Raw genomic sequence first — 18374 nt, forward strand, 5'->3', positions numbered from 1 at the left:
AGTAAACTATCGGGGCCCACAGGTGGAAAGAACTGGAGAAGCAAAGTTACGGTGCCAGACGTTACAAACGGTAGTTATACTCTTATCTTCCAACCGGTCAGACATCACCAAGCGGCCTCAGCACAAGGATGACTCTCCACGGTGTTCCCCAAAGTTCGTCTCCACCGTGTTCCCCAAAGCTCCAACCCTTCATATTTTGAAGTTACAAACCATCACGGTTACCTCTGTGAGTGAACATCTCAAACCGAAGCCGTATCCCTCACTCAGGTTTCTATTCTCCAAAAGGCACAAAGGGCAGGGTTTCAGATGCAGAGATCCCGCTCCATCTCTGACTCCCCTGGTTCCCGACCGCTAACAGCAGGGGTACGTATGTCCCTTTAAACTGGCGACTTCCATACTGAATAAATCATCATGAAGCTTAAGAATCCAAACCTTTACATCTGTAGTGTGCTTTTTCACCCCAAAACTTTAGTTTAAGAGCTAAAAGTCAGATGTACTGAATCCTACATAAAAGTCTTACCTGTTTGGCTTTCAAGTCCTTTCCACTCGAACTTTTGTCACTTGTACTTGCATCCATCCCTCTCAGAACGCTGATGAAATCTTTCTTGGAAACAGTCGATATCAATTTAGCACGTTTTCTAATTGAGCTTCCGGCTTCCTTAACCTTTTCGTCAACGTTCTTTTGATGCTTCTGAACAGCATTGAATAGCTGTACCACACCCCTATAGAACAGAAAATGACCAGAACAACATTAAATACAATTACACTAGAGTACAAACATGGAGGATGAAAACAATGCATTTTTACCACTTAGGAAAGAGGCAGGCATTTAATAGGCACTCAAATGAAAACAGCTGAATCTGAAAAATGAACATACATTTCAACGAAGGAATATAAATTTCTGAATAGAGAATAAATATACGTGAATTTATAGGTGATTTTTCTTTTCAGCTTTCATCTTTCTAAATCAACTTCTGTGCAATTAGAACTAAAAATTACTTTTAACAAAACATTTATTTCTCAAAATAGAATTCTACAAGAACTGAAGGCATCATAATGTGCTGGAAAGAGAGCAGCCTTCACAGTTAGCTGTCTAACCATCTGACTGTAACATCTAGAAGGTTTTCTAGATCTCAATTTCTTATATAAATGGGAAAAATTATACTCAAGTAGCTTAAAAAATATTCAGTTATATTATCTGCAATTCTTCTAATATAAAACTAATTTTAAAATCCAGTTTTAAGAAATACTTATTCAAAAAACTTTGTTCTGTAGTTAAGTTCATTCCAAGATGAATTCTGAAGGTTAGGACCTGCAGTGTCCATTACAGTAGCCATGAGCCACACAGAGCTAGTGAGCCATGAAATAGAACTGGCTAGTCCAAATTGCAATATACTCCAGGTTTACGATACACACTCAATTCTGAAGACTTAGTATGAAAAAAGAGGATTTTAAAATCTCATTAATAATTGTTTTATACTGACTATATGATAAAATAAAAATGACTTGGATATAATGGGTTAAATAAAATATGTTACTCAAGTTAATTTCACCCCTCTCTCTTTTTTAACTGTTTTCAATGTGGCTACCAAATAATTTTAAAATATATATGTGGCTCACATTATATTTCTACTGGACAACACTGATTTAAACTATTAACATCCTTTCCAGCTCTAAAATTCTATCACTGGGAGAGGTACTCTGCCATGGACCCTGAGCATCTCTGTACATTCTTGCTAAGTTTTTCAAGGATGCAAGGTCCTGACTGTTCCCTACACAGGTCACTTCTGAGAGTTAGTTTACGGTATGCAACCTCGAGGGAAGAGGTAACCTCTCCCCAAGACAAAGAGCAGGCTTGTTACCATTCACCATAAAAGCAACAGATTCCCAAGAACAGTGTTCTCCTGTAACACAACCCATCGCACACTCAAGCATCCATACAGGGCACCTGTGTTGCCCCTGAGGGACAATGGTAACCAGTGGGAACGTGACGCTCTGGCTACTGCTTTGCCAACAGTCCTTTGTCTCTGACCCAAAGTCTCCTGTCTTTTGCCAGTATCCAGGAAACTAACAGGCTAGCTTATTAGCTTATAAGAAGGATAAAAATCCACAGCCTTCCAAGCAGGGCTGGGACCAAAGTGAGGAAAGTGAGGTACCTAAGGTATAAAATTTAAGGAGGTACTTATTCTTGTGCACCAACCATACACTTTTCTAAATTCTTTTTATGTTATTAATTTATTTAATTCTCAGAGAAATCCTGCAGGGTGGACACAATATTCTACTGTTTTTACAAGTAAATAAACTGAGATGGAGAAAAATTAGGTAGCATGCACAAGGACACACAGATGATTAAGTGGGCACTGGGATCTGAACCCAGCAGTCTGGCTCTATGTTCAAACTCTTATCTCACTGTAGAACAGTCAGATGGGTTTAAAAAATGACCCAAATAATGTAGGTAACTAGAAAATTAAAAGTAATTCCGTTACATATAATTGCTATATTCTTCAAGTAGCAGCTCAAATGTTCTCTCCTCTGTGAAGTCTTCCCCACTGCCCTGACAATCTGCTGCTGTATGTTCCCAACACACAGGATATACCTCTGGTCTCAAAGAGACTAGAATTCCTACAGGTGAGTAGGCAAGGACCACCCAGCAGCCACCAGGTTCTATTTATCTTTGGACACAGAGGGCATCAAGTAAACATTTGGTGCCAATGATAAAAAATGCAGAGTGAAAGGCCTGCATAAACTGCTATAATGCAGAATTCCTTACGCCTCAAGTACAATGCAAGATAACAAAAACAGTCATCTAGTGCCATAAATTCAGACAATCGTCATAAGAGAAATGCATGTCTAATTACACTGTTCTCGTGACTATAAAAATAAGATGATCTCAAATTGGTTCAAACCAAATATACACTGAGGACATGATATTCTTGCCTCACGAGACCTGCAAAACCTTTGGCTGAATTCAGTATTAAGTAGGCAGGTTTTGATATAAATCACATGGCTCTGAGAAGGCAGAGCTTAAGAATCAGGTCTAGTCAGAAATGGATCACTATCAAAGCTTTAGTATATTATTTTTTAAAGGGCAAGAACAGTCTTACCTTGTTGCAATTCTCTGAAGATTTCTCTCTGTTTCTTTGTCTTTGACAACATCTGGCTTTACTCTGCACATCATTTCCCATTCCCGCTTCTTATCGAGCTGTGTTATAAATATTGTTATGTGAAAGAATATTAGGCATTTTTGAAAGTGCAGCATACTTTGATATGATACTCTGTGAAAGGACAAAGGTAATAAATCATTCTGGCTTAGTTTGTCACAAGGACTGAAAAAACCCACATTTGGGGGGTTCAGCTCAGGGGGCCTGTGGTTAGCACTCAGCATGTCATGTGAGAAGCACAAAGTGAGTTTCCGTCAGGCTCTCTGACAGCAGGGGCCTGGAGAGCTGCCAGAGCAGGGGCCTGACTGAGCCAGGCAGGACAAGGTGGGTGTGAGAGAGCCACCTACCTGACCTGCCACCACCAGATCGTCGGAGGTTAAGCATCAGGCAGACCCCAAACTACCGTCTTTGGTAACCACAAGTTTAAACATTCTTTATTTTTCAGAAACTGTCTTTCTCAGTAGTCAGAATTGTTAAGAATTTGTATCAGCTTTTAAAAGCAGAGCATCATATCCATTAGTACTCTGGTCCCAGGCACCTGACGTGACACATCAGCACACTCCATTGGCATATACTGCCGTCTCGGGCCAACGTATCACCTAATATCAAATACATCAAATACACCAAATACGATGAGCTCATCCCCAAGAAGCTGGTGAGCATCAAAGGCATAATTAGAACCAGTAGGAAAAAATCTCCTTTTATCTGTTCCTTTCCTCCATCTGTGTAATGTCTCATTTTGTATTAATGAAAACGTCCAATCACAGTAAAATCAAATTCCTGCTCTCGCTATAAAAGATTAGCCAGATTCCTTTCTAAGGGAATAGATTCTTCCCCAGATCAGATAATTTACTTTAACTGTCATGAAATTCAGTAGATTATGCCATAAATTTAAAAATCTTACTTATAAGTTTAAAACAGCTGAGTCTTAATTATCTGTAGTACCCAAGGCATGCATAATCCCCAAAAACTTTTTAAAAAATTTGAAGTTTATTTTTATACTTATGATTAGAAATAAGTACTTGATATTCCAGAAACTGACAATATTTAACAGTAAAAAACAATGTGATTTGCACAGACTCTACTCAGAAATATATAAGAGCGTTTGTATCTATTGTGTCCTGTTTCTGGTATCAATAGGTGTGTTTTCTTTTTTTTTTCCCCCCTTTGCAAATGTATATTTTTTAGCGTTTATTCACTTTTTTGAGAGACAGAGACAGAGTGTGAGCAGGGCCGGGGCAGAGAGAGAGGGAGACACAGAATCCGAAGAAGGCTCCAGGCTCTGAGCTGTCAGCACAGAGCCTGACGCAAGGCTAGAACCACGAACCGTGAGATCATAACCTGAGCCGAAGTTGGATGCTTAACCAAATGAGCCACCCAGGCGCCCCAACGTTTTCATACATTATTCGAACAGTATCATCTCTAGCTTACAAAGCACTGGCCTGGAGCAGAGTGAAGAGACCCATTTCTCTTGGCTTCAAAATGTTCTTACCTTCACTAGAACACTGGGGCTAGAAGTAATTAAAGATCTTATTTTTAAAGCTTTCTCCAGCTTTTGTCAGAAAATTTTTCAAATTTTCAGTTGAAAAGCTATTAGTAAGATTTAGAGATAAAATTTATCTTAAAGTAAAATGAGAATACTGAATTAATAACTGTTTCTAAACGCAACACTTGAAAAAGCTCATCTTCATATAGCCTTCTGCACAGAGTAACTAGCATTAGAAACAAAGAAAACAATTCCCTTGAAACAAGGGAAGGGGGATGATGAACTTAAAAGGAAATATATGCCAATTCAAATCTATTTTTCTTTTTTTTACCTAGGAAGTACCTCTTGGAAATCAGTACTTTTACATTGTCAGTACGATTATAGAAAGTTATTTTTCTTTCATTAAAAAGTATTTTAGACATAGAAATACATCATCAAGTACAAGAGATTTAAAAATCGTATTGTTGGGGCGCCTGGGTGGCGCAGTCGGTTAAGCGTCCGACTTCAGCCAGGTCACGATCTCGCGGTCCGTGAGTTCGAGCCCCGCGTCAGGCTCTGGGCTGATGGCTCGGAGCCTGGAGCCTGTTTCCGATTCTGTGTCTCCCTCTCTCTCTGCCCCTCCCCCGCTCATGCTCTGTCTCTCTCTGTCCCAAAAATAAATAAACGTTGAAAAAAAAAAAAAATTTAAAAATCGTATTGTTTCTTTATTTTTATAATATACGATGGCAAACTGAAGTCCAACTTCTGCCCTCTAATCAGCAGACAGTGTGAGTCTAACTTCTATCATCAGTGCTTTAACCAAAGTTATAATGAATTCAAGTTTATCTAGCACTGAAATAGTCCGTTTGCAGAACTGCAACCAATCCCTGAGGATGACATCTTCACAGATTTATTTCACAAAATAGGTTTTTAGCAAAAAGTAACTAACAGGATTATATTGGTTCAGAACCTAATGATGATGATACAAACAGCAAAACTGAATGAAATACTTAGCCCTAGGAGTCACTGCCACATGTATTACTTGCTTTTAAAAGGATAAATTTCTTGGGAGTTTAATTTCTATTTCTTTGCTTAGATGCTTAAAAAGTGAATGTGCTCAATGGAGTAATTTAGATGAGGTTTCTGAACAAAACTGTGGTTATTCACCCCTGTGTCAGATCCAGTTGACAGCCAGAATGGGAACTGGACCAACACCGCCAGGAAGGATTCGGTGCAGATAGTAACCAGACGAGGCAAACAGTCTGATCTACAAAACAGCCAGTAAGACACACCTGTTTTCTTTTCTCCAGTCTCTCTTGTTTTAACTTTTCTTTTTCCCTTTCCAGCTCTCTGTTTTTGACCAGGATAGTGGGTTTGCTTTTAGGAGTTTTTTTGTTAAGAATTTTGGCCATGGCATCCGCCCAGCCCACATTAGTTCCAACACTAGCTTCGGGTGCATTTCCATTTTCATTGCCGTTGGGTTCAACTTCATCTTCATTATCAGCTTCCGCTGCTTCATCATCAGAAGAAAAGTGATCCTTTTCTGGCCCACAGCTTCTTACGGAACCTAAGAGTAGAAACAAGTTAACTCTAACACCTGAGGAAGAGGCTGCCAAGGCCATGCCGACCCCCAGGAAATTTCTAAAGCTGACAATCCTCCATCTGCCTCTGTTCCTGCAAGAGGGGGCTTTTCAAGTCCCGCAGCTCAATGCCAGCAGAGGGCAAAAGGACCCTCCACCCTGCAGTCATCAGGCCCCAAAGACCTGGCCCAGTCATGCTGGGCCTCAGCACCCAGGACCCAGGTAGGAGAAACAAATCCGACAGCCCACACCACCTCTTAGCCATCAAGGTAGCAGCAGGTACTGACATGGGGGCAGTGTAGGGTGCGTTCAAGTCCATGGGCCTTAATTGTGTCATTAAACTACTCAAAGAGACTAATGAAGATTATATTTTTAAAACGATTAACAAACAACTTTAATCATCAAGAAAATGGTATAATGTCTCCATGGTACAGGAAGTCAGAATAACCTCTCTGGAGATTTGACCCAGAGATTTAAAATTCTCTATTTGTGTGTGTGAAAATCTATAAAACAAACATAAAAACACAGTCTTCTTTTATAGAATTTGCACATAACATTATAAAGTTAGGTGTTTTAACATTTCTGAAAAATAATCTAATAAAGTAACATCCACCCAAGATACTGAAGATTAAATGGCAACTGAATGACAACATCAAGTTCTGAGCCGCGGCTATGAAAGTGGACTGCTGGAATTTTATCGTGCACAATCTCCATGAAAAGTACAGAGGGGTTATTTGCCACTTGTCCATCTGGGTTTTTTTTTTTTTTTTTAAATGTTTATTTATTTTTGAGAGAGAGAAAAAGGGAATGCAAGTGGGAGAGGGAAAGAGAGAAATGGGGACAGAGGATCCTAAGCAGGCTCCATGCTAACAGCACAGAGCCCCATGTGGGGCTCGAACTCACAAACCATGAGATCACGACTTGAGGGGAAGTTAGACACTTAAACTGACTGAGCCACCCAGGCACTCCTGCCAGCTTGTTCATCTTTTAAGACTCAAATAGCTGGGGTCAGAAGATCGGCAGAAAGAAGAGTCTAATCAGTGGCCTTGCCTAAAACTCAACTTGCTGAGAAGCTCTTGAACCTTAAGTTTTGCATGCTTTCTCAACTTCCGGAGCTCAATGCACTTGACCAACAGGACCACCAGCATGGTATGCCTACATCGACAGGAGCCACAGCCTTCTGGACAGCTTCTGTTTTGTTCTTCAGAAGCCTATGGAGCTTATTAGGAAATCCTTCAAAGGAGACAATCGTCCAACAGCTTAGTAACTTGGAATATTTCTTCATAAGCAGAAGAGGAGCTAAAAAAGCACCGCGTTCTGGGGAGTCTGTGCTGGGTCTATCTCCCCGCACCAGAGCGAAGCATCATAACCAGGACATCTGCTCCTACCTCTGAGAAGTCTCATTGTTTTTTGTTCTTACTTCAAAATAACCTGCCTGCCCCTCAACTCAACTCCCCCCTTCCTTAAGTAATTTCAATTAAATGTGCATATTGTTTTAAATATCCTTTCTTTTTTTCCCTTAATTCAGCTTATTGTCGTGACAAAAATAAAAGGAGCTGAATGTATAGTCAGCTGTTAACTTCTGGGTGATCCTCTCTATCTCCCTTGTAGGTCATGAATTAAGAGAGATGTGCCAGAAAGATCCGACTTTGCTAGTCATTGTAATACCTGCAATTCTACTATTAATATCTTTATTTAAGTATTGGGAATTTATGAAATGAAAAAGATGTAAAACCAAATTATTTAATACATTTCAGATGAAAATTTCTTACATTAGGAAACGGAAAATAAAAACATATGAAACATTTTACACATATAGAAACAAATGAACCTCAAGCACATAAGCAAAAATAAAGTATCTTCAAAGTGTGATAAGTGCGTCAATGTTATCAAAAAGTAAATGAGATAATGGGAGAACCTGCTAATAATTCTACTGCCCTACTATGCTATGCTGCACATTTCTTTTCCTTTCTTTTTTTTTTTTTTTTTTTTGAGAGAGAGCGAGCACGAGTGGGACAGACACAGAAAGGGGGGGAGGGGAGGAGAGACAGAGAGAGAGAGACAGAGTCTTAAGCAGGCACAGAGCCCAGTGAGGAGCCCCACACAACCTTGAGATCATGGCCTGAGCTGAAATAAGGAGTCAGGACATTCTGCACATTTCTTTATAAAGAGAAAAAAATTTTAAGTAGAAACTCATTTGCCACATATTTAATCTGAAGCTTTCTCTGTATCCTGCATGCTGGGTAAATGTACAAAATCTAACAAAGTGTGACTGTAAGCTTTGACAAGCAAATACAGGTGATTTAAGAACTTTATTATTTATAAAACATTTTAAAAAGTACTTAGATTTTGCCAAACAAAAGCTTTTAGCACCATCATTGAATTCCATGAGTCTGACTGTCTACTATATACCAGATTTCAGAGTCACACAGTTTTTCCCTGAGAAGCATCTCCTAGGACCAGTGTTCCCTGGAAAGTACACTGAGAAACAAAGTTTAGAGAATGTAATTGGATGAAAAAAAATATACATGTTTTATTCCTGAGTTAGTAGCACTGCACCAACATTAAAAGCAAAATAAACAATTCTGTGACAAGTGCTTCTCCTAGTAAGAAATGAATCTAAATGTAAAGAGGCATAACAGCTTAAAAGTTTGTGTTGATGAAGAAGAGCTGGGTGATTAAAAACAGAAGTCTACCAGCTCCTGGTAAAATGTCAAAACTACAATACTGACATCTAGTGTTTTGTCCTGATGAATTCACACACAAACTGCAACAAATTTCACGTTTTCAGTTGCACTGTAAAGGCAGCCAAAAGATTTTACGACTGTAATAAGCTACTCCAATTCTCTATTTCTAAACTTTAGTTATTTTTCTTGACGTTTCTTACTCAGACTATCACAATATGCATATTCTAGGCACACAATAAATCCATGAAAAGTTTTATAACACCATTTTATACAACCCATATAAACCAATTTAAAAATCCCAAAATATCCACATGATTCATAAATTTTGATCTTTAAAAAGAAGTTCTAACTCAGAGGTGTCAGGCATTCACTGCAAAAATGGAAATGATCAGGTTTTATATAAATAAAAAATGCCAATGTAATGAGGTCCTCCAGCATACTAAAAAACAGGATTTACTTCAAGGATACCGAAGATAGAGCAAATCAGAAAGTAGAACTGGTTCTTAAAATTTCACTGTACACTATGAAAATGAGATTTTTTTTGAATTTTCTACTAACTGATCTTTAACAACAGAAGTTAAGTGAATATATCCACAGCACCATATAAGTAAAACCTCCTTTGAAGTCTTGTGTGTTACCTTAAACATTAACTCTAAGTTTACATCCTATTTTTAAAATCTGGAAATTAAGGAAGGGCTACAAAGAACGCTTACTGGAAGTAATAACTAAAGGTTCCAATGTAACTTTCTGCATTCACGGAAATATTCTTTCGGAGCTGCCCACTAACCACCAGGTATTAGAATCTACTGAAGTGCTTCCAATGAGGCCAGGACACCTGAGGAACTGAATTTTTAATCCCTTTACATTTAAAAAGCCACGTGTGGCTAGCGGTTACTACCTACCATACTGGCAGGCCAGGGTTAGAGCTCTGCGGTACTGTGGTAGGCATGGGCATTTCCATCTCCTGCTGCCTTCTCCCCAAACTTCCAGCTCCCTTTCAAATTTACCATCTGTCTCTGATCCCAGATTTAGTGAGCTACTTTCCTTAGCCTTTGGAAATGGGATAAAGTTTTAAGAAGACTCAGTCCTTCAATATTTATTGGGCATTCATGAATGATGGGGAAGGAAAGGGAAAGTGAAAAATCTAGATGTAGGTTTCTCTCCTTGAAGAAGTCACATGTTTTAGTAGGGTCATAAATCCATTAACCAACTGCAAAATTTGGTTTTACAATTTGTAAAATTCGTAAGTGCTCTTTTGAAAAAGAAAAGGTAATGAGGAAAGGGTGACTGGGGATATCTTTAACAAAGGATATTAAAGTTACTTCTTAGGTTAAGCAAGGGTTTCAATGACAAGAGAAGGGAGGAGGCCAAGGAAGTAAGATTCCACAACCCAGGGGAATTGAAAGAGGCAGGGGGCATGATCACTAAAATCTAGAACCAAAAACATCCTAGATCTGAATCAATGCCCTGTATAAAAATTAAAATTATTATAATCATCATTATTATGGGCATTCCAGGCAGCATAAACCAGCACGTCCAAAAGCATGGGAATGTTAAAGGTGAAATGTTTATGAAATGACAACAAGTTCAGACCAGCTGAAACCGGATCTGGGAACTGGAAAGTAAGGACTGAGTATAAAAAGCTGGCTGGTTTATAAAAAAGCTGGTCTGATTTACGATCCAAGAAATAAAATATGCACATTAACCCCCAAATTAAAACCAAGCAGTTTAAAATTACAGCACTATACGTGTGTTCCAGTAAGAGGCCAAATTTCTCGTGTTTTTTTCCTTTTGGTACTTACCTTAGGACTTTATTTTTAAACAGTTTCTCTATTGGATTAAGAAGGCTGTTCTTTTAAAATACAAATACCATCTGGGAGCATTAAGGCTATTGGTTAACATTTAACTTACTTCACACCTTTAGAATTTACTCTAAATCAAACAGAATCCCTCATAAAAACTTGGTAGACATCAGCTAGTGGTAGTTAAAAGTATGAAAACAGAAGTCTGGCTGCCTGAATTCAACCTCAACTCCAGATATAAATCTATGTGACTTTTCTGACGGTTATTAAGTTCTCTGCCTTAGTGTCCTCACTTGTAAAAACGGCAATAAAATAGTATCTACTTCAGTATCTGATACCGTTTATGACGATTAAGAGTTAATATATATAAAGTCCTTAAGAGAGTGCCTAGCCCATAGTAAACATTTAAGTGTTGATTACATACCACACACATTAGACACACATGATAAGAATTTTAATGTGGTTGTGGAGAAGGAGAAATGAACAAGCAAGGAACACCTCTGGTAGCCGGAATCTACAAGACATGTGAAGAGCTGAATGGGAATCTTTGGACGACCAGTTAGTTATACAGCTCAAGGATGACAAGCTCAGGTTATAAAATCAGACAGACTTGGCATTAAGTCCTGATTCCATTACTTCCCAACAGTATTGTCTCCTCTTTGTCTCAGTTTCTTTGTAGCAAAACAGGCATGAAAACAGGATTTACCTCATTGATTTGTTATGTTGATTAAATGAGATAACACATGAAAAGCACTTCCTACAGATCTGGTAGTCAACATGAAATAAATAAGAGAGTAACCAGGCAAACAAGGACACTGAAAACCTGGAAGACAGACCAGAGATGAGAGATAGCAAAAGCTTTAGGATGCCAAGAGGGGCGCCTGGGTGGCTCAGCCAGTTGAGTGACCGACTCCGGCTCAGGTCATGATCTTGCAGTTGGTGGGTTCAAGCCCTGCGTAGGGCTCTGTGCTGACAGCTCAGAGCCTGGGGCCTGCTTCAGATTCTGTGTCTCCCTCTCTCTCTACTCCTCACCGCTCGTGCTTTGTCTGTCTCTGTCTCTGTCTCTCTCTCTCTCTCAAAAATAAACAAACATTTTAAAAAATTTAAAAAAAGAAAAGGATGCCAAAAAACAGAAGGTAAAACGAATTTTGCTTCCATTACAATTCTATCTACTGTCTCAGTTGCAGCCTATAAGGCACGTGCCAGGGAATTCTCAAGTGAAGACTAATTTTGACTTTATTTTAGAAGTGATCAACGTCACTGTCCCATGACTTTTTTTTTTTTTTTTTTTTTTTTTTTAAGTAAGCTCTACACCCAAAGTGGGGCTTGAACTAACGACCCCATGGTCAAGAGCTGGATGCTCTACCAACTGAGCCAGCCAGGTGCACCATGTGCCACAACTTTTCAAAGTATTCTAAAATACTGACAATTCTAACTAGCTAACATGTATTTAGAGCAAGACACTATTTTTATTGTTTTTAAAGTGTATTTATTTTGAGAGAGAGAGAGAGAGAGAGAGAGCACACACCAGGAAGGGACAGAGAGAGAGAGAGAGACAGACAGACAGACAGAGAATCCAAGCAGACTCTGATGTCAGCACAGAGCCTGATGTGGGGCTTGATCTCACAAACTGAGATCATGAGCTGGGCCAAAACCAAAAGTTCGATGCTTAAGCAACCAACTGAGCCACCCAGGCATCCGGATGGAGCAAGATACTATTTAAATAAACAATTTTTATGATTACCATTTCATCTTCAAAACACTCTATGAGTTGCTCTTATTCTTCTATTTACACAGGGGATGATTCCAAAGCTTAGAAAAGTTAAAAATCTGTCCAAAGTTACAAAGTTAATGGGACAGAGAAATACAACTGTTTGATTCCTGAGGCCCTAGAAAGCTTTGAATCAAAGATTCAACTCAGACTAATCTGTACTGAGCTAAAACAGAAAATATTCATTAAATAATTTAAGAAAGCTTGAATTAAAAAGAAATTTCTAGGGGCACCTGGGTGGCCAAACTGGTTAAGCATCTGATTCTTGATCTCAGCTCAGATCGTGACCTTGCAGTCTTGAGATTAAGCCCCTTGCTGGGCTCTGCCGGCTTGGGATTCTCTCTCTCTCCCTTTCTCTTTGATCCTCCCCACCTCACATGCTCATGCTCACGCTCTCCCTCTCCCTCTCTCTCAAAATAAATAACTAAACGCTAAAAAAAATTTTTTCTAAGCCTCAGTAACCAGAAGAGTCCCTTCCTCATCCCCATTCTGAGTCTGCCTAAGAATGCACATTGCCCTAGTTATCAAGAGTTTTGAAACTACTGCTCCCCATTCTAGTTGTAAATCATTTGTTCTGCTCAAGCCACATGATCTTTCCTGCCAATTACTACTGAATTTAGAATATTCAAAATTGATGCTTTAAAAAATTTTAAAGCACTTATCTTTGAAAAAAATGAAGTCATCCCAGCTTTCCATAAAAATAACCAAAAATAAAATTAAAGTTCTACTATAAGACAAATTAAAAGATGTGCTATCTAGGCAAGCCAAAGCATAGGGCCTGGAGGTAGTTTGTTTCCTGAGTCTGTCCTATAAATTGCTAAACTACTCAAGTAGGACTACGATATATTTCATTTCTTAGACGTGTTCCTTTGCTATTTTTAAGTAACTTACATGATGAAGGAAGCTATAAGCTACAGTTTGATGAAAAGCACATTTATCTGCTAGGTTATTATATCTAAAATACAGCTTTATAGTTTATCAAAAATGAGGCGATAGCTCTTAGGACCTTCTAAACTGGATTGTTATCAAGTCTTGTGTTAGATGTATATGGCCATTTTTCACATATGTGACCAGAACAATTTAGAAAACATGAAATTGCCATTCTTCTCTACCAGGTTACAGTCACATGAGCCCATGCTATGAGGGAGGGGTTGATTGCATCATTGCGCTGGATAATGACCGAGGCTTTTTTCACCTGGGTTAATTTACTGACTACAGAATCTTTTTTTTCCAAACAGACTACAAGCTTAAGAATAAAGTTAGCATTGTGTCTAAACCTCCAACACTGCATCAATTCAATAAATCTGAGTAGTTCCAGGATAACACAGAGGTGGAGGTTATCAACCTCCCCTGCATCATACTTGATATCATCAACCATTGTTTTTACGTCTTCACCTGACTTGTTTTACTAACTAGGGAGGCTATGTGTGCCTGTGTGTGTTTTAAGAATACAAACTTAAGAACCAACTATACACTGTATCAGAACCTGCAAGAAGGTATGAGTTCAATAAATTTGAGCAGTTTAAGGTTAACTCAGATACAGGTGTCATCATCCCCTTTATAATGCTTGATATTTTACCTCCCACATAGCTCTGATTTGTAATCACTTGTGATACTACTGTGATCAAATTCCAAACCCTACTGAAAAGTATTACAATTTACTAAAATTCAGTCTGAATCATTTTGCTATCATGTAAGTTTACATTATATACACTTTGTTAATTTTACCCTCAACAAAACCTACTACAAGAGAAAAGTGTAAAAAATCACAGTAAGTGAAACTTCCAATTTATTCAGTGACTAACTAAATGGATATTAAGTACTATGTCATGTATCAGGTTCTATGCCAAATTCTGATACTGCTGTTACCAAAGCTGACAAACTCTCTTATCAGAACCAGGAAACTTCTGCAAAGTCTCACAACAACACTTAAGAGTTTTACACTGGTAAAAGCATCTATGTATATATACACTTTTATGTTTCTTACATAATGTGTCAAAACAAATTAAAGCCAGAGGGAAAAGTTCAAACAATGCATGGGTTATACCTGTGTGTTTTCTATGAAATTTAAGTAGCATCTTGCTAAATGAATTTGCTTTCAAATATTCATGATAAGGCACATCTTTATCAATTTTTAGGATCCAATTAAAGTTCAAAGAGAAGCCTCTCATTCAGTTTCCTGATAAAATGAGTCGGTACACTTCACTTTAATAAGCCTATAATTTGCACACTGATTCACTGATGTGTCTGAAGCCAAATTCAATCTTCTGCCTTTAAAGTTTCTCAGCGTCCATTAGCTGAAATTTTTTGAAACCTTACTAGTTCTGCTAAGGCCACACGTACATAAATAAGTGAACTACCAAAGATGGGTCACCTTTCCAGAAACAACTGATTTCATGAGAGGAAAACAGCGAATCCTTGTACTAAATAACAAATTCTGCATTAGACAAAGGGAGGACGTGCCATCTTATAACCAATGGACCTACATTACTCAATGTATTATTAAATAAAAGGCTTTTTATAATTTACCTCTGTTGCAGAGGTACAGTCTAAATCCTGAAGGAAATCCTGATGGAGACAACGAAGTCAAAACTTACAGGGTACAGACCAGAAAGTGAAGAGAAAAGAAGTAGGGGTCAAGAGTGTAGACACTAAAGCCAAACTTCAATAATGGCTGTCATTTATCAACCCGATGATCAGCTTATGTATTGGGATAAGCAAGTTATAACTTCTCTGGGTCTCAGTTTCCCATAAGTAAAGTAAAAATAATATCTATTTCACAGGGCTGTTGTCAGAATTAACTGCACTGATGCACCCATGAGGAGCATAGAACAGTACATAGAAATGCTCAAAATACAGCTGTTATTATGTAATTGCTCTACCAGTAGAGTACACCCAAAATGTATGGTGCTGTGAGTTTTTTGGTAAGTTGGTTATTTGGAAAACTGAATGTTTTCCTTCTGAAAAACATTTCAAGTGGGTCCCTTCTCTCTCTTCAGAGTCCTGTCCTAGTGCAAGCCCTGACACAGGTTTGCAACTGCCAATCAATGGTTCTGGCACTCCATGTCAGTCGTCATAGAGCCGGCAGTGGTATTTATAAACGTGTCATCCTCTGCCTTAAAAGTTCTCAATAGCTCCCTACTCCCTACAAATGGAGAGTCCAATCTCCTTCATACGACACACAAGGCTCTTTACAATGTGGCTTCACCCTCTGTTCCCAGTTTTCACTTGTTTAACTTCTTTGAATAGCTACAGCCATAGCAGACAATTCATTGTGTCCTAACTAGCCCATGCATCTTAAGAGACGGTGTGCCATCGTACTTGCTTTTTCCTGTAGGCCTGAGGAAACCGTCATCTCTACCCCCAGACTTAGGAAATTATTCATCCTTCTAAGGCCTAGATGAAATGCCACCTTATCCATTTATTCAACAAGAAAATCTACCTAATACTAAAATATGCAAGGAAGGCCCTATGAAAATAAATAGGACATAGTTCCAGCATTTGGGAAACCTGTATCTATAAGGAGAAAGACATGTTAAAATAATAACAGAGTATACTCTGAGTAATACGTGTAAGACAGAAAGCAATGCCTAAGCTGGGTTCTACAGGACATGGGTTTCTGTTTCCATCCTTATACCATTTTAATTGGACCGTGATTGTAACAACTACTTTTTAATAATACTCAAAACATATTGCAGTCCTGTGTTTAATATCTATCTTCCCTAAGACTATAATTCTAGAGCAGCAGTTTATTCATCTTTTGTATCCTCAACATGAAGTCATCCAACTACATTAGATAATTAGGTTTCCACATTACCCCAGACCTTTCTTAATCCACAATGTAATGGATCTACAGTAGTGAGAGAACCTCAGGACCTAATCAGCATTGACAATACTGCACTGAGAAGTCAGAAGAGCTCTAACTTGGAATTATTCAGTACTTGAACAGACAAATCTGATTGACACCCAAATTTGTAAGTAGTACTGACATTCTGCTTCAAATGCAGGGTTTCTTTCTCTGACAACCCCACATGAACTAGGCTGTTGAGTACAAGAAATATCAGAACCACAACTTCTAATTCCTGCTCAACAAATGGACCGTTTTCCTCAACTCCTTTGAAAGGGGATGAGGAGTGTAATTACCTAGAGACTGCAGTAGTAAATGGCAGTTTCTTCTTCTTGGTCTTGGGAAGTCCAGGTTTATCCATTCATTTACTTAAATTTCTGTGAAAAATCCAGTATGCAGCAGGTACTGTTTTATGTACTAGGAAACAGCAATCTCTACTCTTAGGGAACGTACGTTCCAGCTGGGAGAGATGCAGAGCAATTATACAACATGTCAGATGATTGGGGAAAGACAGAAAAAGAAAGCCTGAGAAGTCAAAAAATGAAGGCAGGGAGGCAAGATGAAGGAAGAACAGTGGCAGTACGTTGCGGAGGGTGATCAGGGACAAGTCTTGCAGATAAAACACTGAATCAGAGATGGAAGGAAGTGAGGGAGAAACACACAAGCATTTGAAAAATACTCTAGGCAGTGAAGCCCCAGGGAACGCTGAAACCCTGGTGTGCGAGCCTGTCTGATGTGTTAAATCACAAGGATATCAATGAGGTTAGATTACAGTTAGTAGTTAGTGGGGGGCAGAGTAGGAAATTAGGAGAGAAGATGGCCTGAAGGTCACCATACAATCTAAGGATTCTGGATGTTATTCTGAGATGGGGAGCCACTGGACCATCTTGAGCAGATAACTCCCATGACCTGTACATTGTAAAAGAGTAACTTTGGCTATTGCAAAGCTCTAGCTAGTACAAAGGAGCAATAACTGGACCGCAGAATGTCAGGGGCTGTCTGTAATTTCTTGTAACCTAAGAAGTTAATGCCAAGGACGAAGTTAAAGAGGCGCAGCACGGTCACATCAGGGCTGAAGGCCTCAGAGTATCTTTCGTTCCTTTCAATAGCAAGCGTTTCTGAGAGTTCAACTGATACTTTTATTCTACTTCAACCACGTACTCGTTTCCTTCATCGCTATCAGGTCTCTAACTCCCAGAGTCACGCAACTACCACACAAGAAAAGTCAAGTATACCACCTACCTCCCTCTAACCTCTTTTGGCCTTTTGCTCCTTCCCTACGAAACCTATCCCACTCGTAATTTCAAATGTCCCCCCCCTTCCTTTTGCCTTCCGTCTCTGTAACCTTTTTGCTTCTGTCAGCACTAGTTTCATCCGTTTTCATTAATAACAGTGACAATGGAAATGTGTAGTAAAAGAATGTGGAGTTTCAAAGCGTCTGCCCCCTGAACACCGCTTCCTCGTCTTCTCACTGGGCCCAAATCGCCCCTTCGAGGCCACGCCAAGATAAAACTAGCGGCAAAGCCACTCGCATCCCCTCCTTGCCACAAGTTCAACTGGGCCTTCTTTTTCAGCAGCCAAAGCTCAACCCTAGTATGTTACCTCCACTGTCGGCAGCGTCTTTGCCCTCTTCTTCCAACTCCGAAGCCACTGCCCGGGCTACCATTTTCATCTTCTTTTTCTTCTTCAGTGAATTTTTCAGCCTTTTCCCCGCACCCACACGTGAGTCCCGAGCGGCCGCGGCCATCTTTCCTCACCGGAAGCGACCCGTGAGAATTGCGACCGGTGGTAACAAAAAGAACTTCCGCATTTAGTTCCGGGAACACAAGGTTCCGGGGCGGGCCGTCTAGCCCGGAGTTCCGGGACTGGGGCCTCAGACTGTGAATTGGTGAGTGTCCAGGTGAGGTCCCCTCCTGGGAGAAAAACCATCGGTGACTACGTTCTCAGCCGACTCCTCGGCCAGCTCGCCCTTGCCCTGGATCGCTGCCGCAACCAGGAGCGGTTCACTTTGATTTCCTCCCTACACCGCTTCCCTTCTGTGCCGCTTTATTGAAAGTTGGT

The 18374-nt window shown here is 39.4% G+C and overlaps 1 protein-coding gene across 1 annotated transcript in view; it reads right to left on the bottom strand.

Moving 5' to 3' along the window:
* Window positions 1–18094, bottom strand: part of RRP15 (ribosomal RNA processing 15 homolog) — a 42680-nt gene extending 24586 nt beyond the window's left edge. The window contains exons 1-4 of the mRNA XM_045455748.1: window positions 17916–18094; window positions 5919–6193; window positions 3105–3202; window positions 521–722 (exon numbers count right to left, since the gene is read on the bottom strand). Coding sequence (XP_045311704.1) covers window positions 521–722; window positions 3105–3202; window positions 5919–6193; window positions 17916–18060 — 720 coding nt within the window. The 5' untranslated portion in view covers window positions 18061–18094. The remainder of the gene's footprint in view (window positions 1–520; window positions 723–3104; window positions 3203–5918; window positions 6194–17915) is intronic.
* Between the last annotated feature and the right edge of the window lie 280 nt (window positions 18095–18374).

The sequence above is a fragment of the Leopardus geoffroyi genome, chromosome C3 (assembly GCF_018350155.1).
Source record: "Leopardus geoffroyi isolate Oge1 chromosome C3, O.geoffroyi_Oge1_pat1.0, whole genome shotgun sequence".
In the NCBI taxonomy this organism is placed as follows: domain Eukaryota; kingdom Metazoa; phylum Chordata; class Mammalia; order Carnivora; family Felidae; genus Leopardus; species Leopardus geoffroyi.